At 37.0% G+C, this 24,607-nt stretch overlaps 1 protein-coding gene across 5 annotated transcripts in view; it reads right to left on the reverse strand.

Annotated features, from left to right (window-relative positions):
* Positions 1-1,962: 1,962 nt before the first annotated feature.
* VCL (vinculin) overlaps positions 1,963-24,607 on the reverse strand; it is a 62,314-nt gene continuing 39,669 nt past the window's right edge. The window contains exons 7-22 of one of the 5 annotated variants that reach the window (XM_068689288.1): positions 23,101-23,191; positions 21,620-21,767; positions 20,259-20,412; positions 19,971-20,146; positions 18,571-18,761; positions 16,625-16,824; positions 15,970-16,098; positions 14,777-14,926; positions 13,991-14,099; positions 12,701-13,003; positions 12,005-12,129; positions 11,480-11,665; positions 8,347-8,553; positions 5,936-6,139; positions 5,212-5,316; positions 1,963-4,518 (exon numbers count right to left, since the gene is read on the reverse strand). In XM_068689288.1, the coding sequence (XP_068545389.1) occupies positions 4,372-4,518; positions 5,212-5,316; positions 5,936-6,139; positions 8,347-8,553; positions 11,480-11,665; positions 12,005-12,129; positions 12,701-13,003; positions 13,991-14,099; positions 14,777-14,926; positions 15,970-16,098; positions 16,625-16,824; positions 18,571-18,761; positions 19,971-20,146; positions 20,259-20,412; positions 21,620-21,767; positions 23,101-23,191 (2,625 nt within the window). In that variant the 3' untranslated portion in view covers positions 1,963-4,371. Of the gene's footprint in view, positions 4,519-5,211; positions 5,317-5,935; positions 6,140-6,166; positions 7,491-8,346; positions 8,554-11,479; positions 11,666-12,004; positions 12,130-12,700; positions 13,004-13,990; positions 14,100-14,776; positions 14,927-15,969; positions 16,099-16,624; positions 16,825-18,570; positions 18,762-19,970; positions 20,147-20,258; positions 20,413-21,619; positions 21,768-23,100; positions 23,195-24,607 lie in introns of those variants that run through there. The other 4 variants (XM_068689287.1, XM_068689290.1, XM_068689289.1 and 1 more) reach the window with 4 other exon arrangements.

Genomic DNA, 24,607 nt, shown 5'->3' on the forward strand with positions numbered 1-24,607 from the left:
AGAGCATTCATGAGCATGGCAAGTAAGCTTGTTTTTTTTGTTTTTTTTTTGAATGTGGGATAACTGAAATGTCACAATTTAAGCATTAAGGACAGAGCAATGATGATGCAAAGCAGACAAAACAACTTCTTACACACCAGCATAAGCTTGCTGTATCTATAAACCAGTATATGCCCTAACTTTCCTGCCAGGGTTCAAACCATACATTTGGGCAGTACATAACAGGCTGATAAACCCAAGTTTCAGAATTAAGGAAGAGTGGGATACTGGAGAATCTTTATTTCCTTAATTAATTTGGATTACAAATGCATAAACATGTGCTAACTTGGCTTCAGATGAATAATGGGAACTAAAGTAATACAGTAGCCAAAATTTCAAATTTTGAGACAAATTAAAAAAAATGAGGGGGAGCTCATCTCAAATACTGGCTGGCAGCAAGCCTGTAGGAAGAGGAACTCACACATTTTCTATTAGAAACTTCGGCAATATCAAACTTGACCACAGCCAATCTATTTTGAATTTCTGAAATTACAGAAGATTACTGTAGCTACAAGATACTGCTTTTACAAACTAGCACCTCTAAGAAAACCTCACATTTGTATAAGCATGTCACTTGGCTGTTAAAAGCCACCAGCTTTCTCACCTACCTTTTTCAGTGGGTGGAACTTGTATCAGTTTGTAGCTTATCCTACAGATCTGCTCCACTTTACAGTAAACCGCATCCTCAGGTTAAAGCAATTTTACTAAAACAACTTGTTTTCAGATCTAACTGCTAGGTCCCAAGCTTAAGTCTGCATAGCTAGAACTGCTCTCTGCATTAGCAGCCTGAAAATGCTGCAAGATCTCTCAGCACTGACGCCATTACTGACAGATACATAATGCAGTATCAGAAAGGGGGCTAGCTTCAACACCAACACTTCGTCAGCATATTGCAGAACCAGCTTCACCAGCCTTGTGTCACTCAACCACCAGGGGAGGATACACAAAGCTGCTGTCTCTGGAAGAGCTTCAATCCGCACTTCACTGTCCCTCACTAGAAGTCACCATCAACAGTTACACTTACCTGGAACAAAAGGCACCCTGAACACAAACACGGTTTTCCTCAGGGAATTGGTTTTCGTTGTGTGAGGCTAATGCCTTTTGCTGTGGGTGTGCTGACTCCTGCCGTTTCCCCAGACGCAGGAATGTCAGCTGCACAGTTTGCAGTAGCCGGGACTGGGTTCACACTCTCCCCACTAACAAACTGTACCAACACCTGTATGAATAGCACGGCTTAAGGAACAGAAGGATTTCTTAGTCAGCTTTTGATATCCTGTGCTGACAAAGGTGACTGTCTCAGAAGTTGTCATCTTCCTTCAGCTACAGAGAGAACTTTGTTAACAGCATGAAATCTGTAATTTATCTAGTATTACTAAATCCTAGGTGCCTTCTGCCACTGTTGGACTATGTTCAGTCCCACATCACCAAGAAATGTTGGTCCTGTGAGGTTAGTGTTAATGTGTGAATGCTGACAGAATTTTTTAAAACAGAAGCTTTATATGAATTGTAGCAAGAGGTTCTGTGACAGAAACAGAACAGTAATTCCACGCAATTGCCTTTGCATTCAAGTTTGCCAAGTAAAATTCAGATTTGATGAAGTGTTAGCCAGAACCACAGTTCTTCCTTTACTGACAGGATCAGGAAAATCCCATTTCAAGTTTTCAGAACCTTGGTTGGTGCTTCTAGAACAGATGACCCATCAGGCCTCTGGAACAATTCCCATTCTCTCCCACTGGTTCTTTTGACCGTTAGTTTTACTGGCAGTGAAGACAAAAACAACTGCTTTTAATCCTCTTTTCTGTTTCAGCAACTCCACATTTTCTGTTCAAAAAACATCATTTAGCTTTAGCATTTCTGCTCTGTAAGAGCTGTTTGCCCTTTTTACAGTATTATCACTGTTCAGTTAATATTGACAAGCTGACATTTTGTACAAATGCAGTTTTATTGTTTTAACAGAACCAAAGAAAAAGGTTGAAAACGTTAGACTATACAACACATTTTGGTTTATAAACAAAGTTTTATAGTGGTAAAACATTTCTAAATGACATTCATGGTCTTTTTTAAAATTTCTGCTGCATTTCAGGTCTGAAGACCAATAGTGTTCAAAAAAGCAGTAATTGCATAAGGTGAACGAGTATCTCAGCTTCTACAAAACAATTTAAGAACTTACAGCAAACATTCTGGAAGAATATCAAAGGCAACCATGATTTATAACTTTCCTGCAAACATTACTCAAACAAAAAGTGATCTTTGGCATAAACAATTATGTATTAAAGGCATTAGTAATATTGCATTAATATCAGTCAAGCAACTAAACAGTGATACTAAAGAGAAAAAAAATATCTCACAGAGAAGCTTGAAAGAGGGTTTGGGGGGGGCAGAGAGGGGTGGGAGTGTGAGGAGTATTGAAATGCAGGAAGACTATTTAGAAAATCCCTTAAAAATAACCCCTACCTATTCAGTGTTATTTACTATTAAATAGAAATTACGACATTACAATTACGTTAGAGATCTGGTATAAACCAACCAAACGCAAGACATTCAGGTTAAGGCTCTGGCACTCCTTCCTTACTCCTCCTGTTCCAGGTAATCACAGGAAGAGAATACTAAGGAAAGATCCTAAGTACCATGTGTTTCATAATACCCAGACACCAGGAGAGTGAGTTGAAGATGAAGACACACTTTTTCTTGCAAAGGTCAGTTAGTTTGAGGCAGATGTATTATAATCACTTTAACTTCCCTTTTTAGATAACAGTGCAATGAAGGGGCAGGGGGAGAAAGTCCAAGTGTCACAGACAGGCAAAGAACAGCTGAGTGTTCTCTCTCTTTTCCTTCAAGCAGGGGAAAAAAAATCAGTCTAACAAGGGCACTATAGTAAAGGTCATTCAACATCTTTCAGCAAGTGAAAATGAAGAGGACATCGTGAGGTCCAAGCTGATTTGGGCACAAGTTTGTGAATGCTCCTTGCAAATGTATGGAGACCTGTTCTAAAACTGTAATTCCTCCCTATCTGTCAAATGCCGAAAGACACAATGGAGCAAATAAACATAACTATATGTAGGAAGGCCTGTTACATAATGGAAGGATAAAAACTTTTGAAGCCTCTTTTATCAACAGTGTGTTTTGTTTTTTAAAATTACTAAGACTTCAAAAACTTTTGAATTTCCAAACTCCAAGTATATTGTACTCAGATATTTTTACTCATTTCATTTAGCATTAGGAACCACTCTTTGCTGGAAGCCATCTTGCTACCTAAGGAGTTTCACATCCCTGCACTGCAGTGCCTGGGTTTCCAAAAGCTTACACACTACTACTGCATTGCTGGAAACATGCAGTTGGCAAAAGGTCTTTTGAATTTAATATTCTTAATCTTTTAATTTCCATTTTGAGTGGATGCAACAGCATTAGATGGAAAATAATAATAACTGCATGTGCTTCTGCACATTAGGTATTTTCAAGGAGAGAGCTAGCACGTGACACTTTCTGGACCTGGGCATGTAGCTAGTTTAAGAGAACCAGATTTTTTCAGCCCAGTACATCGTTAGACTGAGCAATAAGGAGAGCTGCATGAATTAAGGACTCCAGCAGTAAGGCTCAGGCTGACAACCGTGTGCTATCAACATCCACCTAGAAGCATTTCAGTATAGCACAAGTACTGAAATGCATACCTACACGGTGACAGGAGGGTGACAGACAGCTCCAGTTTTCACTAAAGTACTGTTGCCAAGCAAAAATCAACAGGAAAATAAAAAATAAAAATTAAAGACATTATTTCAGATGTGAGATTTCAATCCTCATCTTACAATGGCTTTCCCCTTCCCACCCCTTTTTCTTTTTTTAAAAAATCCAAACCTTCCACCACTTCTGAATGGTTTAAGAACAACCAGTTACATTCCTGTTGAAGATGTGAATTTTTACATAGCCTTGATTGTCCCTAAATCACTGCCTAATAACGCTGTTAGTGTCCCAGACTCCCAACACAAGCTTAAAGTGAGGTGCACGTATTATACCATCACATGGAAACTACTGGAATATGCAGTGCATAAATGAAATGTGCTTCTGGGATTACAGATTTCAAGAGAATCTTCATAAGAAAAAAAAAAAAAAAGATAAGAACTGTCTACTATCAGAAACGACTTCGAGGTGTTTGATATCAAATGTGTTCTGAAGATATTTGAAATGCATTCTCTTATAATTCATACCCTTAGAATGGGGCATTAGCATAAGCTAATTTTAAGCTCATGTATACAGCACCTTTTGCTGTTAATAAATCTTCCATTTCCAAAAAAAGGCATTTTAAGTTACAGAAGACAATACTTATGTGGCTAGTATCTACTGATACCACGGAGTCTTTCTGACCCAGCGAAGAGTGAATCCAGCATCTGTTCTTATTTTAATGGATGCTGCTTCAGCTTCTCTCACAGTTTCCTTTACAGACTGCATGAGGTTCTGGGCATTATGAACCAACATCTCAGTTGCCTGTCAAAAAAAAAAGAAAAAAAACTTCTAATGTACGTTGAAATACCACATTCAGAACCGTGCACAACAACTCTCCCAATACAAGCATTTTCAAGTCAGTCTCTGAAAAGTAAACAAAAACCAGTGAAGTTTCTGTTCACTCACAGCACCACTTTCCTGTTTTTCACAGTACTGTTATTAAAAGCTCAATGCTTCAGACCTGAATAATCTCTCAGAAGCCAAAAGACTGCAGGATTTCAACTGAAAACATGCATTTGGAAGCCAGCAGAACTGTAAGATACTCAACATAATGTTGGAGAACAACTATTTTCACTGCAATCCACCAGAGGGTGCTACTACTCCTTCGGCATTAAGCCTGCCCTATTTTTAGAAGTTCTTTTGCTAGCTCACTTCTGGCTGTTAAATTAAAGGAGATAAGTTGTTCATATAAAAATTTGAACCAGAGTAACTTTTTGGCTTGGCAAGGACAGACGTTATTCTATTAAACTGTAGCTTTTGAAACAGCAACCAAGGTGTAAAGTTATCCTTAATAAATAGCTAAGGTACCAAGGTGTAAAGTTATCCTTAATAAATAGCTAAGGTATCTTCCAATCATTGAGTTCCTGGAACACATCCAATCATATCTTATCATATCTTTCTACCCATGAAACTGACCAACAGTTCCACCCTACCACTGATTTTTACACCTCTTACCTGTTCTGATTCTTCATCACTGATATTAGTCCTGCCCAGCATGGTAGCTTTGACAGTGGAAAGAATTTTGAGTTGTGTACTGATGGTTGGGATTCGCTCACAGACCTAAAGAATAAGTATAAAAAATGCTTCACGTTACGAATCAAACTGATACACTTTCTCTGTTTTCAGATTAATTCTTTGGTTTTGTTTTACTGTTAGAAGAAAAGAATAAGCACAAAGGAGACCTTGTAATCTTCAAGACTTTAACAAAAATTGGTAAAACAACAGAACATCTTATTTTAGGTGCTTTGGGAATTTTGGGGATGGAACGTGCATTCTCCCTTTGTCCATATATTCCTCAAGGGTTTCACTCAGACTTAGGCATGGAAAGATGTGATTTGGATGAGAGAAAAAAGTACTGAGCGTTAAAATTCTGCTAATATTCTTTGATATAAGAGGAATGAGTAAATGAAATACAAAGCAACGTTGATAGACATAGGACAGACCAATGCTCATAGCACAGTATTTCTCACGACCTCTTAGGCACTGGCACCTTCTACATATGTGTATACAAATCCTGACTTGACACAATATGTACTACCATGGGATCTAAAAACAGACTTGGAACTTGCCAAAACTTTATAATCTAAGGAGAGATAACACGTGCTTTGCTTCAACAGCTCCTGTTCATACTAAGAGAAGAACAAAATATTTTCAAGGCTTTTACATGTTAGCTCATTACCTGCAAGAGGTTCGTTCTAATGCGTTTGTCGGTGCATTGCTTGGCCACCTCTTTGGCCAGTCGAGTGACTTCATCTGAGGCCTTAGCGATATCCTTCGCACACTGAATAAGGGCACGCTTGTTTCCACTACCTCCTCTCACCAGGCGTGACATCTCTGCCATTAGCAGCGCCATTCGTTTAGCAGCAGCAATGATGTCATTACCCTGAAGAGAACAACATCAGTGAGTGTTTGTGCCTGCAAGAAAGCTTCCCAGAAGTCACATCTGAACAGCAGTATACATTTTGGCAGCAACCCTTTCAACAAGTCAAGGATTGAAGAACCATTTGTGAACACAGAAGAGGTTTCTTCGAGGAACAGGGAAGATCTGCACTAATTATACACTCATGACATACTTTCCTTTCTAACGCTCGGTAAAAAAAGCTTGCTACAAAACTGGAAAAAAGAAGCGATAAAGAAAAGTGTTAGTTTGTCCATGGAATAGGATTTACTGCTTTGCTGGCTATGTTTTAAAATAAAGCACGTTTGTTTGGTTTTTAAGTATGCTAAATAGCTTGTTAAACCAAATAGCACTAATTCAGTTAAATAGTGTAGTCATAACAGTTGAGCATAAGGTTTTCAGTGGCATCTGAAACTGAAGTGTTAAAGAATATTCTGTGCTGCTACCTCGCTATGTTGCTGAAGGATAAATGGAAGATAATCTGTAACATACAAAGGTTTGTCACAGGTAATGTGGAAATGAGATGCAATGTTGTTGGTTTTGGTTGTTGGGTTTTACTGGGGGGAGAAGGGAGTGAAGTTTTTTCTTGGTAACACTTCTTCCTTTTTGACAAATTCTCTCCCTTTAAAATAAAGGCTCTAGGAGGAGAGAAGAATTTGAAGTTAAAAAGATAAGCTAGAAATATCATTAAAATTCAAATTTCTTTCATTAAATACATCAAATTCCATCACATGAGTACTTGAGAAATATTTGCAATATGTGAATTAATATGACCAAAGGAAAAACATTTCTCATACACTGTTCCAGAGAGAAACCTAATGCAAGAAAAAAAGCAGACCAAGATGATCAATTGTTAATAATCTGTTAGTATATTTAGATTCACCTTCATAAGAAGTTGTTAGAAAAATGTGAAATATTTAGTGCCATGAAGCATTCCTGTTGTGTGGATGAAATATTAGCATGTGAGTTTATTTATTAGCACACTCGTTCTTCAGTATAATTCCACAATTAATGACCAATGAAGTCCAGAGCAAGAAGTACACAGTGAGAACCCAACTGACCAAATATATTCTGTCCCTTTGCACATAGTTCCATGACGCACTACTAGCCATGAAGGTATCCCAAACATTTAATTAAATATTGCACAGACACAGGCGACACAGAAAGCTGAACTATTCGTTACCGTGACCTAATATCTAAACTGTTTGCTAGTATAACCAGTTAGGATGCAAGTGACATAACACAAAGCTTTTCCATGTTTTCACGCAGGATGATCAAGAAATTAGGACCAGTGTCATTTACGAAGCCCTCAAACAAGTTATCCAAGCATCAGAATCTGAAAACGACAAGAACATTTTAAAGCCCTTTTTATTAAAAATAGTTTAGTATATCTCTACATACATACATATATGTATAAATACACACACGTGTCCCTAACCTTTGTTTGTTATATGACACCAACCTTACTTTTTGCAGCATGCTATAAAAAGTGACCAGTCTTGCAAACATTTGTGCTTAGACAGAAGAGACAGGCTACTTGTGAACATCTGAACCCCATGTTAGATTTCCACTGTTTTTACACAAACACTATCTCAATTCAGCAGATAACAGCATTCAGTGCAGCTTCTTCATAAAAGAATTCTCTCAAAACCAGCATTTGCAATACAGCCAAGTGCAAGCCAGCAGTCAGTCAGTCCTCTTCAATAAACACTGCCATACAAAGCCATTCCTTGTTCCAAGGTATTTTAATTGATGGCATCAATGGAGGCAAAGCACAATAGACATGTTAAATGACTTCTTGAATACTGTATACTCTGTTGTATCTGGAAGTCATTAAGAAACCATTAACCATGGCTTCCCAGGTAGCCCAAATTAATGAAAAAAGAAAAGGGGGGAGGGAAGACAACCGCTGTTTACAATTTGAAAACTGCCATAACAGAGAGAACAGGCAGATGCAAAGAGAGAGGAAGCCTTTGAATATTAATAAGTGACCCATATCAAGCTTCAATCTGGCACTGACAGACAGATCTAGCAAACTTGTGAAGCCACTCTCAGTCCTTAAGATGAAGTGCAGGCACGTTTATTCATTCAGAATGATGGGACCCAGCAGGGATCAAGAGTGATGCAAATGTGTCAGCGTTCCAAATGGCTGGATGCACACAGATCAGTCCCCGGGGGAGACTCAGGAGTACCTTACTAGACCACTTGGTTGCTTCCCGATGTAGAGACTGAGCAGCAGCCAGAATGGGCTGGTTAACAGGCTGATTGGTTGGCATTAACAGCAGCTCAGGCTCGTAATCATCTTCAATGTCAGAGGGGAGAGTGAATTCAACATCTGCATCATCCTCCTCATCTATATCTACACCAGCCTCAGCCGCTTCATTAACCACAGTCACAGGCTTTGCAGGTGGCAGCAAAGGTGGAGAAACGGGACAGTTAGTACAAGAAGCAGAATTTGGTAGAAGAGCATGAACTGAGCTGTTTTAGTGACCAAAACATCCTCTTAGACTCTCGAGATCCGACAGGACAGCTCTAGGATCATGTAAGAGGGAGGAGGGGAAGGAATACAGGATTAGCAGAAGGAAACAAACATTTCACCTGTGAACCAAAGTTACCAAAACAATTAAGAAGTTCCAATTCAAAGACACGGTGACATTTTTCAACTCAGCATACAGCTTCTACACGCAGAGGCTGATTTTCAGAACAACATTTTTCTGGCAAGACAATGGTGAAATGAATGGATTTTCTGTTTTAATGAAAGCCATTTTCACTGGCTTGAAGCAGGCACAGCAGCTGATGACTGTGGTATTTGTGCAAACACAAAGCATGTATGAAAGCCTTTTCACGTATATGTAAGAAGAGATAGCAGCAGGGCCACAGAAAAACCACTGACACTGTTTGCTGTCAAGAAAAAAAGGGTGATGGTGGCAGGGAAGATATTGTAGAAATGGGTACTGAAGTACTGCAGATAATGTGAAAAAGAACAAAACCAGGTTATGAAAAAAGGAGGTGATACTGAATGTTATGAATGACATGAATATTACAGATCTTTAAAAAGACTGAAACAGAATTAGTAAAGAAAGAGGATTATGAAGCATATTATACTGTTTTGCCACAATATGTTGTATCCATTACCTTTGAAAAAAAGATTCAAGCAAATAAAAGGAGATCACAAAGATGAGGTAAAAGTCCTATAATAGTACAGTCATTCATAATATAATAGCATTTCAATAAAAAAAGATATCATACAAATTTACTAACTGCATTTCTTTGATGAATGCTACATGTCAAGCAACCCTTAGCAAAAACTACGCATTTGCAACTGAATTTTGCTTAAGATCTGATCTTTTAATAGAAAAACATCTATGTCAGTGAAAAAATGCAGTTTTTGGAAGAACAAGTTCTAGCATTTATATATTGACAAATCAACCCATCTTTGAAGACTTAAATCTAAGCATTAATTCAGTGAAAAGTTTCCAGTATCCCTCGTTTTGATGCTAGTTTTGACACAGGAGCCTAACTAAACAAATAAAACTCCATTCTCTCCTTTATTCAGTTGAGGGGGAAAGGCAAGGAAATCTAAAGCAATAGGTGTTTGTTTTGTGCTCTGTGAGAAAAGGAATACACGGAAGCCCAGAATCTACCCAGTGAAAAGGAGTTTTTGTTAAAGAAAAAAAGTAATGAACTTTAAATCTTACAGGAATGAAGAATGTTATCAAATGCTTTTAAAGATTACTTACTTGCCCCCCTATAAACATAATACATAGGAAAATATCAGTGGGCTAATATAAATGGCTAAAAAAGCAGAAGGCAGTTGACACAGCCTGTTGCCATTTAGTATAAGCAAGACCTTGTGTTTCTGTCTTTCCAGATCTAACCCATATTCCTCAGTAACAGTGTCCATCAATCCCTCTTCCACCCAATAAGGAAGTGGCTTCAACTACAAAAATATTTTTGAAGTTCTATTTTTCTGCCCTTTATGATTGTCTGCAAAAATATTTTAAAACTTGGATTGCATATGCAAAATTGTTCTTGACAAAGTGTCCTGACCACCACCTTCTTCCCCAAAATCTATTAGCAAAGCAACTGTACCTTTATTGGTAAAATGGAACTGCTAACAAGAATTTAAAGAACAAATGTTACACTGGTTTGTTGGTCTCAACTTATGGTAACAGCAATAAAATTAGTGTTTCATAAACAAAAAACAATAAGCTTGGGGCTCTTTTATAATTAGGAGGAAGTTTTAAGGTCTGCTGCCTTGTTTTGTTACATAAATATTTTAATAGATGCATTATTTTAATTATACTCTAGTGTGTCTATACATGTAATTTAGTACATATATAGTAAACACTTTTTTTATTTTTTAAACCTACTGTGTATTGTTAGGTTACTCATTTGGGGATTCAAACATCAAAACACTTAGGAAGCTGAAATTAAGATTTTCAGCCTCAAGATTACCTTCTGAGAAGATATGTTCCAGTCTTATCCCTTAAATAAAATAAAAACATATGTGGTATATCCAGAAGTATGAGTGAAATAAAAGCATTTCATTTTAAGGAAGGGACACAGATTTGTAGTATTTCTTTTGTACTTTATTTGTACTTCCAAAACAGATGTGCCTTATGCACACCAAGTTGTTGGAGTTGATTCAGTAAGCTATTAAAGTTTATCCTCTCGTTACAATGCATTGGAGTGGAAGAAAAAAAGTGAAGATTTTAAAAGCCAAATTCTGGCCTTCAATTAATACCTGCAGAAGGCAGGTATGACATGCTTCATCATGGCAATGAAATAGTAAAAAAACAAGAAGGATTTTGGCCTTGATAGTGACTCTACAAAAAAGGAAGCAGACCAGGTTATGTATATACAGTCACTTTTCTGATCAGAAGAGCACCAGATAAACTGCAAAGTAACTTGCAGCTCCTTCCAGAACACAAACCAGTTCATGATTCTCGCAGCTGATGTCTGCAACATTCATGCAGACATCCCAAAGTCAGCTAAATAAAACCATCAGCTTGTCAACATAGAAAGGCACTAAGTATTGCCTACAGAGGCACTATTGCATCATCAACGATCACAAAGAGCACACATTTGTGTTTGCAGAGGTACGATGATAAAGCATTCTAGCACTTCTGAGTACTAGAACAGTTGTACCTAGCTCATTTTGAAGATGAAAAGGTTCCTAATTCTTTTACTGCAGTGTTTTTACTATTTAGTCTATATAAGTCTATTCTCCACATTGAGGCAACTGATACTGGACCAAACTAACACACTGATTCTGAAGAAATTTTCTTTGCAACACAGGACAAATCTGTAACAACTTCTTACCTTGCTAGACCATTTTCGTGCTTCATCATGCAACTGCCTAGCAGCCATCATCATGGGCTGATTAATAGCTTCTCCTGCTTTCTGCTCTGGGAACTCTTCATCCTTTTCTTCAGGTGGTGGTGGTCTGGGTGGGGGAACCTCACCTTCTGGAAGTGGTGGTTTTGGAGGAGCAAGCTCATCAGTCAGCTAAGAAAGGTAAAAACCCTATTCAGTGCAATGAAATAGTACAAAGATCGAGTATCATGACAGTGACATGGCAAGACATGATCGCATGAGCTCATGCGTTCTTCCAGAGTTCTTCCAGCTTTTCAAGTGCTCCCTTTTTAAGGAAATACCACGTTTTATTCTCTTCTTTTGAAAGCTGGATTATTTATTTATTAAGACATCAGGCTGCTTGTATACATGTCTGGCCAGACAATGAGTTTTCTGTCTAAGGAATAAAAATTTAGTCAAAAAATTTCAGTGTGCAGTCCACACTTCGTCAGTGGCAACTGAGTACTGTATTACAAAATCTGCTGCACTTACATGAAGCTGCTCAAGGTCAGGAGGAGGAGGGGGAAAATCTGGTTCCTGAGGCTGAAAAGCTTCTCTGACTTTGGCCACAGCTCCAAGAATTCTGTATCCAGAATCCAAAAAACTCTTCTGCAAACCTGAACAAAAATTCCAGTCCCAGATTAATAGCATTCTGTAATATTTAGAATTGCAATACTATCAAAAAAAAACACAAAAAATATTTTGGTAAGGTACTGCAGAGAGTGCACATATTTCTATAAAATAATTTTTAAAAACCACCACAATGTTTATACTTGATTTCCATGTTTAAAATGTTAGTATCATATACAACATGCATAAAATAAAATTTATGCTGAGTAATGGTCACTGTCAATAGCCAAAGTAATTCCCAAAACAACTTTTAAAACAGAAGACATTACGTACTATTTTCCTTACAGAGGTACTACTACAGATAAAAGTAACAAATACTTGTTTCTGATAAAGATCATGACATCATGCAATGAACTAGAACGATGAATCCTTTTCCTTGAACATGACAGAGGTTTTAGCAGTTAATGGTGTGACCTTGATCTTACCATTATGGGATTTAAGCATACACAAAATTTCCATAAATGGGGATACACAGCGGTACAAGAGAAAATGAGCACTATATCACACAGCATTCCACCAATAAAAGATACTTTTCAAATCAGCTGACCAAATCCTTACCAGGATCAGAAATGTTTCCTGCCACAGCTTTAGCATCCATTACCATCGGTGATATAGTTTTGCTTAGCTCATCAGAGGCTGCTTTAACAGCCTCCCGGAATTTAGGGTCTTCTGAATTTTCAACCTCTCGTTTTGCCACCAATAGGATGCGGTTTGCTCGTCTAGCAATGCTGGTGGCGCCAGCTACCAGCATCTGTGGTTGCATATTGGCCATTGCAACTTTACACTTGTCAAGATCTTTCTTAATAGCCTCTTCTGATGCATCCAACAGAGACTTGGTATCAATGGCTTCATCCACCAACCCTAGGATAAAAGTTTAACAACATTAATATTCTAATTTCAACTCTGGAAAGGGCTATTACATATTTTTGAGACTGTTTCCAACCAGAAAAGCAACTATTTCCAAACTTGAAGAGTAGGGAGGAGTGGAAGAAGGCATGAAAATCAGACCACATGTATTACTGACACTATGGAACTACGGTCAGTCTTGCTCCCATTAACAACATCCCAAATTCTTACTCATCTAACGTGGAATGTTGCTTGAATGAAAAATTGACTTACACAGTATACACAGCAGAATTTCATTCCTTGCAAATTTCTTTATCTATATTCAGCAATTTTGTAGCCCTCCCATTCATGCAAAATGAAAGATTCCTCTTGGTTGTGCTTTAACTTAAGGGTGATGTATAGTGATAAAGCAGTGAGATTTAAAATTCCCACAAGTTAATTATGGAGATGGAGAGGGACACAGTATACAGCCCGGATAAAGTATTTTGTTAGTAGCCCAATACAGATTGAAACATTTCTTCAGGACTGAAACTTTTAAGTGTTTCAGAAAGAGTCAGTACATTTGTAGTTTTGTTTTATGAACTCCATTCATGAAGCTCTTACATCATTTTGAACATGTTTTCTTGCCCCCAATTAATTATATGTCCTCATTCAACATGCCAAGATTATGTAAAAAGAAAAGCCTCAAGCTGCTACAGTGATACACTGCTAGCACAACAAGTACAAAACTAAAGGTATTTTGTTCTTCCCAGGGAAGAATTAAAGCCCAATTTGCTTCCTCCACCAGTCAAAACCAAGTCCTATGAAGCAAGTTATTTTGTTTATGCTAACATGAACACATTTCTGGAGTCACAGAGCACACTCCCATTTCTCTTAAACAATATTTTTTAATTCAGTTATTACTTCTGTACATGTCTCTTCAATCCAAATAGAATGGATAAAGAAATCCATACAGGGTAAATAAGCACAAATATAATCTTCAACAAAAAAATCCTACTTTACCTGTCATTTTTTCTACATTATCAATCCATTGGTTTTTCATTGTCTCAAAATGTTCATAAGCAGCTTGGTTTCCAGGATTTCTCAAAAGAATTCGAGCAGCTGATACTACCTATGAATTAAAAAAGTTTTTAATTAAGTAACAATAATTTTTAATTATTACATTTTTAATTATTAAGTAACAATATATAAAAACATTGTATGTGTTTCTGAAAATGCATTTGCTTCTCCATGCTAGATGTGAAGCTCCTCACTTTTAATACTCCTCGCTTTTAATACTCCATTAATTCTAGTTCAATTTCTGTTCAATTTCTAGTTCTGTTTCAAGATTTACAATGCCTCTAGTATTTGTTGATACAAATATTTATTCTAACTTCATTTACTTGCTTTCGCATCAGAAAGTGTTTTATCATTTACTAATGGTTCTTGAAAGCACTAATGTGCAATACTTTTGACATTCTCACTAGTTCTAGATAGAAGTTTAATCTGGAAAAAAATCATTGAAGAAGCATTTTCTCTACTCTATTAAGCCTCCAAGTAACCGTTTCAAGGATAAGTTACTGGTGTTTCTCTCCAAAAGCTAAAGAGTAAGACACATCATTTAATTACCTTGTCCTACCCATTAGGATATACATGAATATTTGCTATTTCTCTTCTCAGAATGTCGGTGCTACATTCCTTACTGCTATTAACATCTTATTCTGATAAGCACAAACAAATGGAAAATTCCACAGAAATCCTTCCCAACCCTTACATGTATAATAGCATTTTGAGACTAAGAAAGCAAACCTGTGGGGTAAGTTCCCTTGCTGATTTCACTGTTGCCTGAATGCCTTCCACAGTGGTTTTATTAGCAGTTCCAACTGCAGCTGCTTTTTCTGCTGTTGCTCCCAGTCTAGCAGCATGGTTTTCAAAATTTGCTGCTCTTTCATCAAACACCTATTTGTCAGAAGAGAAAAATATATTTAAAAACCTTTACTTCCCACACAGAACAAAAACTTTCTCCAAGTGTCACATACCAGAGACACCTTCCTAACAACTAAACTTAACACGTCTCCTGACATGATGCAACAAGACACAAGGAGTCTGAAACGGTTTCATTTTTATCTTTGTACATTTGTGGACTTTCTTCTCTACTAACTCATTTGGTCTACAAATGATACTATCACACTTCATAGCTTTGAGATATAAAGTACATTAATTCCCAACCACTGTTCTAGCAACTGAGTTGAAACCATTTTAGCTTACAGAGATAAATCCTCAAACTCAGAATCCAGAAGTGACTGCATTTGGAAGAAAAATATGGGCTTTACTCTAAAAATCGAGGCTTCACATTGGAAAAAAATATATATAGGCATTCTTCTACCATTCTTATTTACACAAGGACAGAATACGTTGATAAAATCTACACTGCTGTAAAGTTAAATTTACCAAGGCCTTGGTAATTATTTTGATCATATTCAAATCAACCAGCCAAACAGAGCTTGCAAGCAGAGAGTTTTAGATACTTCAAGGCCAGTAGCACTGAATTAAGGGAAGCATTATACAGCAAGGGAACGGGTTAAGTGTGCTGATTAATCTTGACATGAATTAGACAACTTTAGTCATCTTATATAAATGTCGAGATATGCAATCCACTAACTGTTGTCAGTGATTTGGCACTAGAATTATCAGCATGCTGAAGACAACGTGGTATGAACATCACAGAGAACAGTCTTTAGCATTTACTGAAGTCAGGGATGACACAGTTTCCAGGGATATATAGCACAATTCTCAGACCCCAAGAGACCAGGAAAACTTTCATGGCAATCATCTTGCAGTCAGAATTAATAAGCATGTATTACAATCTTGTGAAAAAAAATACTGATTCATTGTTCAGAATACTTATTCAAAATACCAGTTCATTTCTCAAAATAGTGATTCTTCTAAAACTGAACAATAATTGAAGCTTCACAGGAAAAAACACTCTTTCATATACTTGCCTCTTCTCTATTGGGAGTATCAGAAGGAGCAGTGGCTGCTACTGCCAACAACTTAATAGGAGTTGTAGTGTCACTAAAAACATCAGAAACCTCCTGGGTCATTGCTTCTTGCATCCGTGCCTTAAGATCCTTCAAAAAACAGAAAGTATAAACTCATGATACAGAACCATTAAGTTCACAGGGCTCCAAATCTCAGAAAACCTCTTATTAACAAAGAAAAAAGAAAAAAAGCCCATTACATTAGAAGCTATAAAGATAAAACAATCTCATAAGCATGTTCGGTAAATCATTTTTTCATCATTTGAAATGCAAGAAGCGTACATGCCACTCATTGTAGCAGGATCAGAAGTTATGAATGGCATAATGAGACCTTGACACTCAAATTTGCAATGCTAACATGCTATCTTCATTGAAAGTAAGACTTCTCTTTATTTTTACTTCTAAATTGCTCATTTAGAATTAATCCCTGAAGCATGGTATCAAGGTGTTTTGTAGAAAGCTTGCTTTAAACGTCTCAGATAAACCACCACTTGTTTTGCTGCATTTTTTTGTTCCTCTGTTTATTGGTGCCTCCAACATAGAAGCCCATTATCAAGGCAGTACAAACCCTTCCATGTATTATCATGTGCTTCAGTGTCCAATAAAAGATTTTTACCTTCAGCGAGTCCTGAAGCTGAGCAGCAATTGCCCTAGCCTGAGGAGACTCTCCCTCCCCTCTCGCTGCGAGGTCAGCAAGTTGAGCAGCCAGCTGGTCTACACGGTCACATTTGGCAAGCAGGTCTTGACGATAAGGTCCCATCATGACATTGGCTAAACGACGACCTTCTGCGACCAGACCCCGAATTGCTGCCTGGCCTACAATGGAAGAAGTCATGTTACATTAACATACAGGACAACTAAAACTTGAAAGTGTAATTCAAACACCCCATGAACTAAATGACGTTCCAGAATATCTGTTTTTTTTAACAACACGTTTCTGGGCGGTGAGAAGGATCTTCTGCAGTTTCTCAGCAATGGCACTTCAAACCCAAACAGGAATTCACCCCTCACCAATATTTTTTTTTGCCTATTACAGCACTTCAGGCCTAAAAATGCATCCTTTTTTTTAGGTAGGGCAGCCTCAAGTTAACCATTATAGCTGTCAGATATCCCTACAGAACTGATCTGTTGACTCTAATAGAAATTGCTTGCAAACTCCTAGTACTGCAATTCTTCTCCATGTCACTTCAAGTCATAACAAGCTGAGCAGGAAGAGGGGAAAAATTCATGTACAAAACATAAATTTTAAAACAGAATACCCTCTTCAGAGGTTCCAGAAATCATGGGTAAAGGAATGTCCAGTGTCCAGGACTGGAAAAAAAATAAAAACGTAAAAAGCCTCCACAGCATGTTCAAGTTCTTCCTGTCAAAAAAGTCATTTTTAGTACAGCAACGTCCTTAACTCTCTCACAGAAGCTTCCTGTTCTTTTATCAACAATGTGTTCCTCTGTTCTTTCAAGTAATACAATAGTAGTCTTTTTAAAGGAAGTCATCATATATAAAGTCCTTTAAAGACCTACTGAAGAATCATTTTAAGCCAATGCTACCATACAAGTAATCCAAGTGCTGTCCAGATCAAACACAGCACATACCTGATTGACATTCTTAACAACCTTTCCTACCTATAAGCACCCTGCCAAGTCTCAATCCAAGGAAAGGGATTTAAATGCAAAGAAAAAAACGACATTATGTTTGTTACAAATAGAATTTTTCTTCATTAACCTACAAATATTACAGTTCTGGGGCATTACATCCTTTCACACATTTTTATCATTACATATTACTATTACAATTGATTAAACTCTGTATTCTGTAGTATACATCCAGCACTGAGAAACTTTGGTTCCTTCAAAAAACTTGCAGTATACAAGTTTCATGATTAACTAGGTACTTATAGACTTTGTAGGGTAGGGGAGCAGGTTTAAGTTCCCTTTGTTTATTTTGCATTAAAAATAATAAAAATTAAGCTTACTTTCTGTGCTTCCTCAAGACAACCACCTCAGATTTCACGTTATAGACCAACAAAAATCATGAAGGCATACTTTCATAATTCAATTTAAGCCATAATTCAATTTAATTTAATGATAGCATGCTTAGATTCTCAGATCACTTTTCTCTTTGAGTAAGTAGCAGTCTCCTCAGATAACCCAGAAATCATACAGGAAGTGCTATTTTTAGATAAGGTTTATGAAGGACTCAATTACTCAATTTGCTGAAGTATATATAAATTCATATTTGAGATACTATATTTGCATGACATTAAAAAGCAAGGAGCAGTCTAAAGTTTGTCTGTTCTACCGTACACATTCTCCCATTCTTTGCCAAAGTTGTTCTGTCTAGAACCAAGAGAATCAAGGCCAGCCTCATTAAATAATATTGCAGCCAGGACTTGGCTATAAACCACCAGCCAGGAACTGCACATCTCATCATCAATGAAGAAATTCCACAGATCCTCAGCATCTCAGTAGCAGTACATTCAGTCATAAAAATTACTAAGTTAAAACATAAAATTGTGACTGGAGGGGGGGGGGGGAAGGTTAAGGAGCATGCAGAATCACTTACCTACTCCCCGATCATCAACTGTAGGATTGTCTATCCACCTTTGAGCTTGCTCAATCTTGCCCTCCAAATGGACAGCTGCTTTAACTGGCCTAGTATTTGCTACAGCTCTGTTTGTTTTGGACTGTAAATTCTGAAGTGCTGTAGCTATTTGCTTAGCCAGTGCACGGGCCTCAGGAGAGTCACCTTTCCCACTGAGGATTTAAAAAATAGAAAAACAAAGTTATAGTAATATACAGATCTTTTACAGCTACTCTCGAATTCTGTAGGAAAAAGAAGACAAGAGAGGTACTTCATCTTTTAAATAAAGTAATATTTCAGACTTGAATCTCAGAACAAATAATGCCGATCTGTCGTTCATAAATCCCCACCTCACTTCGCTGCTGTGGCACCTAGATATTACTTATGCTCAACACAGCACTGAGGCAGGGGAAGGTATGGCATTGTCACTCATCAGTTTGATTTCCCATACCCATGGCCATCTTATGAACACCTGCAATAATGTCAGATTGCAAGTACAAAAGTAAGTAGCAACAGACCCAAGGCTATTCATAAACCAGAAAACAGTACATTAGGGCTGCCAATGAAGTATCAAGAAAAGTTTGAAGTGTCAAACTTCAAAGAAAAAATATTTATCTACATATTGCAACTGGCCATAGATTAAAGATCAGAATTTTTACAGTAATAGTTTCTCACTTCCATTCTCAAGCATCTCCTTTGCAAAACTGATATAGAAATATCATTTCCAGCTGAGCACTGAACACAAGGTAACAGGATTTTCTCCATGTCATAATATTTATCTTTTATAGAGTTTACAGTTAGAGATTAAAATACTTGACTCAGTATTCAAGTGCTAGGTATTGCACTCTGCCATGTAGTAAACTAGTGAGTGGAAAACAGTGATGACATTTGTCTGTATAAACAAACTTAAATTTCACATTATCTCATTCCTTTGAAGTGCTTGAGAATTACAAAGGCTTCAGTTTGCCTGTCAAGTGTTCCATGGGCAGTAAAAGAATAAAAATAAATTATAAAAAGACGCTATAGATACACAATTGTAGTCACTCTCATCTTTCTTTTGGAGGAAGATCACATAAGTCAGGCTTTAAGATATAAATCATTAAGGTGAAGCATTAAAAAGGATACTATATTTTATAGACGAAATTTTTTAAAGGATGTTAAAAAAGGTTAACTTTTCTTTCTCCAAGAACTGAACAATTCTTTGTATTCTATTTTTATTATATGCAGGATGAAAGCTAGAAATTATTATATATCCATTTCCGGTTCTTGGAGGAATATATATCCCCAAATGAATCATCCATATTCTCATTAATAATTTAATCAGTTTGAACTGCAAATGAAACATTCAGATAAATTTATGGTGATAAAACCAAAATACATACTGTCGTCGCAGATCAGACAGCTTAGCTGTCAAAGCGGAGATCTCTCCCAAGGAACGAAGGATATCATCTCTTTCTTTAGGTTCCTCACATAGTTCTGCAACTTTCCTTGCTTCAGCCATAATTCCCCGAATATGTTCCTCTCCTTCACTGCCCGCATTAGGATCTGCAAGCCAATTCTTAATAGGAAGAAGTTGCGTATAAGTGAAAATAAAACAGAATCAAAAGATAAAAGAAGAATCAATACTGTAATATAATTTTCTGAAGCAATTATTAAATTATTGGTGGTACCTGAGCAGCATCAATCTTCTTAGCAATAGCCTGCTTAGAGTTTGTCATGGCCTCCAATTTCCGGGCTGCATTCTCCACTTTTGCAGTGAGCATATCCAGGCCTTGAGACACCTGCTGCGCTTTCTGCATAGCCATTGGCGTAGCACCCTGTCCTCTGCCCAAGAGGAAAAGAACATCACAAATTCAGCTCAGGTTTGAAAAAAGCCCTTATTTAATGGAGAGACAACAAAAACCGTTTATGAGCATTGCCAGCAATTATTGCAAGAATTACAGTATTAAATAAGAGTATATTTTTGCTTGGAAAGCAAAATTAACTGAGGAGTTTTTAACTGTTTTTAACTGTTCTTGTTATGTTCTAGGAATATATTTAGAGCATATTTCTCCCTTCCTAGAAATTTACATTTAGCAACCTCTGAAGAACTTTTTAAAATTGTCACAAAGTAAGGCTAATTGAGGACACAGTTCATTTTATCTGCCCAGGACAAGACCTATTATCTACTCGTTCACAGACTGCTGCGACAGTCAGCCTTATGGGAGGGTATGCCTCACATTATGAAGAGAAGCCAGTAAGTGAAAAGAAGATGTCTTAGTTGCCTCAATGATGTTGACAGAGTAGATAAAGATTATGGACTATCGGTAAGATTTCTTAAAATGGAGAGAAGTGTCTGAACTATGCAAATTAACAGGACTGTAAAAAACACTTTGCAGCACTACCACTCTTTTTTCTGAAATGGTAAGAAGTTAAAAGTTGGATAGAAAAATTACTTCAAATATAGTAGTTTAGAAAAAAAAAATCTCATGCTCCATTCCAGAACACCTGACTACTGGAAAAGTTTAAGCATGTTGACTTTACCAACTTCATGCTCCTCTCCAACATGTTGTGCAGAAACTGGTACAAAGCCCTTACATTCTCTCAGGTCACGCAGCTGGAAATCCATGTGAAGCCAAACCAAAACCAGCTTCTCATCCACTACCACTGTTATAGCTAATACACATGATTTATATCATTTTAATGACAGCATAACTAGTACTTGTGAATTTTGACCTATTATTAAAATATTATACCATGAAACCATTATGTCTAGCTAATGGATCCCTAAGAATAGCTTTCTGGAGTTTCTGCATGGGTTCTGTTTTGCTTTTTTTTTTGGGGGGGTGGGAGGGACAGTGAGCATCACAACAAAAATAAACTGACATTAGAACACTCTGACTTAAGTATTTACTACACTGATGAGCTGCTGAAAAAATGTATTGCATGAACAGCCTTCCTCTCCTATATGTGAAGAAACAATGCAACTGCAAGTTCAGAATAACTGTTTTAATAACACTGGAAAATTGTCCATTAAAAGCAATAGATTTACCTAGCTCGGAGATCAGCTAGTTGATCAGTCATCTGGCCCAGAGTTTTGCATGTCCCCAGAATCTCTCTGCGTTCTTTGCCTGCACACAGTTCTCCTGCTTTTCCAGCTTCATCAAGGATCTGTCTTATTGCTTGTTCACCTGCATCCCCTAAGATGTACAGTCAGTTAGTAAAACATCAAACAACACTTTCCTTGCTATCTATGAATAAACTACTACTTTCATGGTGTCCCACCACACTAATTGCACTATGTTCAGTCATCAAAAAATATTTATCAAAAACTATGAGATATACACCAAATGGAATAATGAGATGATACTTCTGAAACAGCATAGCATAACCTTAATAATGTGCATCATGTGCCATGTATTTCAAGTAATTTAATCATTCTGTTATCATAGCTTGATTTCTTTAAGAAAAAAATTATACAAATTATAATGTATTCAGGCTGAAGATATTCAGGATGAAAAGATTAATGTAGCCTTAACTTAACACAGTTTTAAATCTGATTTCATTTTGGGAAAAGAAGATGCAAGAATAACATCCCTGTCCTTGCAATTCAGCCATGGTTCCATCCTCTAGCATGGATAATGGCACCTTTGGTTCCTCCATTAAATTATTACACTGGAATTGGCTCAGAAGTCCTGCCATAAGGACCACTCAGAAGACCAAAACATTACAGGGTTAGTTCAGTGTAATATGCCTGACTTGCAACAAGTTCTACAATTATATTTGCATTTGTCTTTAGCTACTGAACAATTAATGTTGTATTTCATTAATTGTCAATGTAAATGATAGAAGACTTTCAAATAACCGAGATTTCTGGCATTGAGTGTGGTAAAGGGAATGAGGCATAAGCAGCAGCTCCACAGATATGAATAATTCACTTCCAGCATTTACAACTGTATTATTTTGGCTTTAGTTTCAGACAAAGTGTTTCAGAGATAAGGTCTCTCGAAGTCTGAATGGAACAGGCCTCCACCTGGTTTTATTTGTTTTAAAGATGCATACTAAGGAAAAGCCTTTATATAAATAAAGCTGACTGTAGTTATAGTATTTATTGCAGTTTTTCATGCTAAGCATTTTCTGTCAAGACTGAAAGAAAAATACTGAGAGTCTGCTATTAGATAAAACTGAAGTTATACAAACTTGAAAGTACAGGATAAGGAACTTTAAGTATTAGGATCTACTGCAGTTAAATACTGCTCAACATAATTCACGTATTTATGCTTTTACTAGTGGAATGCAAATATAAAATATGTATGTTATACAAGAATACATTTGGACAACTTAAAACAGGCAAAGATTTCCAGGACATTAAACACAACTTGGTAGATCTCCAAGTATTAAAAAAAAAAAAAAGACTATCTACTGGTTTCTTCAGAATGATCCACTATGCATACTATGCATAAGTTATTAATGCTTAACGGCTATTCAGACCTTAAAAAACTGAAATACTTTGCACTTGTTTTTGAATATTACCTGGAGGTGCATTTGGATCTCTCAGCCAACCTTTTGCCTGGTTCATCTTTGAATCTATTAAGGCTAAAGCTCTTTTCATGGCTTCAGTGTCCTTTGCAAAAGAGAAACCACCATAATGATTTTCAAAAAATCAAAGCATAAGAAGTCAACACAATCAAAGCAGACAGAAGTTGTATAAAGCACAGCCTACTTACAGAAACACACCCATGTAAGCAGCTCAAAACCCATTTTCAGACTAGCAGTTCATAGTCACTTATTTCCAAGTAAGGCAGACATTTTAATATCACTCAAAATGCAGAAAATACGCATGCAAGTTTAGTGATTTCTCTATTCCTTTATTTTCTTGTGTTTTAATTCCTAAATAAGCTCCAATAAGCACACATCTTAAGAGTTAGTTCATTTTTTTTCCTTAGTGTACATCAGAGCATGAAGATTAGAGTCAATCTTTTAAAAATGAAAATCAGCCAGTGAATTTTGCTACTTTCTGTACAAGAGGATGCACATCTGCAATTTTCACCTGTTCTGCTGCTTAAAATCCAATAGCTGCTGTCTGCAGAAAAACAGACTGCCAGTTAATTCCTAGAATTCTCAAATATGGATTTTACTGTCTTCGGAGACTTAAACATGTGTTCACATGCGGTTGTCTTAAACTCAGAACTTCTCTACCAGGAGCAAAGAAGCTGCTGCTTTGACTATTACGCAACTATTTTCCAGCACTTCTTTGACTAGAGAAGATAAAACCACTCAGTTCTCATCTCCCTGCATACTCTGTTAATTGTTCATGCATCACCTCTCCACTAGAGGCCAGAAGTTTTCTATCCTATACAAACAGGCAGAGTACCCAGCACCTTAAGTAAGAAGTTGGGAAAAAGCCCAAATAGCTTTTTACCACACATGTAATGGAAATAATTTGAAATGCATCTAGTATCCCATGATTAGTATACAGGTCATGGAAAAAAAGCCTGGCCCTTGTGCTGTTGGACTATCCATGCCCAGCTCCTACCGAGAAGCGCCTGTTCCAAGCATCAAAGATCACTATCTGGTGCAACATGGGATACTCTTGACAATACTAAAAAACTGCCGCATTTTTGTGAAGCAGTTCGTTCTGCACTCTTAGTCCCAAAGATACATTACTGGGGACATTTTGGCATTTAAGCCAGTTTTATTTAGGCATGTCAGTCTGTCAGCTACTTGTAGAGTATTATAATACAACTCAACTAACTTTCTAAAGGTCATTCAACACAGCTGGATATTTTTAAGGGCTCTAGATTCACAGCCCAAGAGAGTGCACCAAAAGCAGAACTGTTTTCACCTGGAAGACTGGTTCTCCAACCTAGAAATTGGGTCTCAAAGCTTAGGTCAGGATCTATTTAACAACATCCAAAGGATAGGACACGCATCTAGGGTTGGAAGGGGGGACAATGTTTTAAAAGTCATCTTCTCTATAGCTTGAGATTTGTGCATTTAATATACAAGAGTAAAGTAAATAACCATACAATAATTTAAA

This window comes from Anas acuta, chromosome 7, assembly GCF_963932015.1.
Source record: "Anas acuta chromosome 7, bAnaAcu1.1, whole genome shotgun sequence".
NCBI lineage: Eukaryota > Metazoa > Chordata > Aves > Anseriformes > Anatidae > Anas > Anas acuta.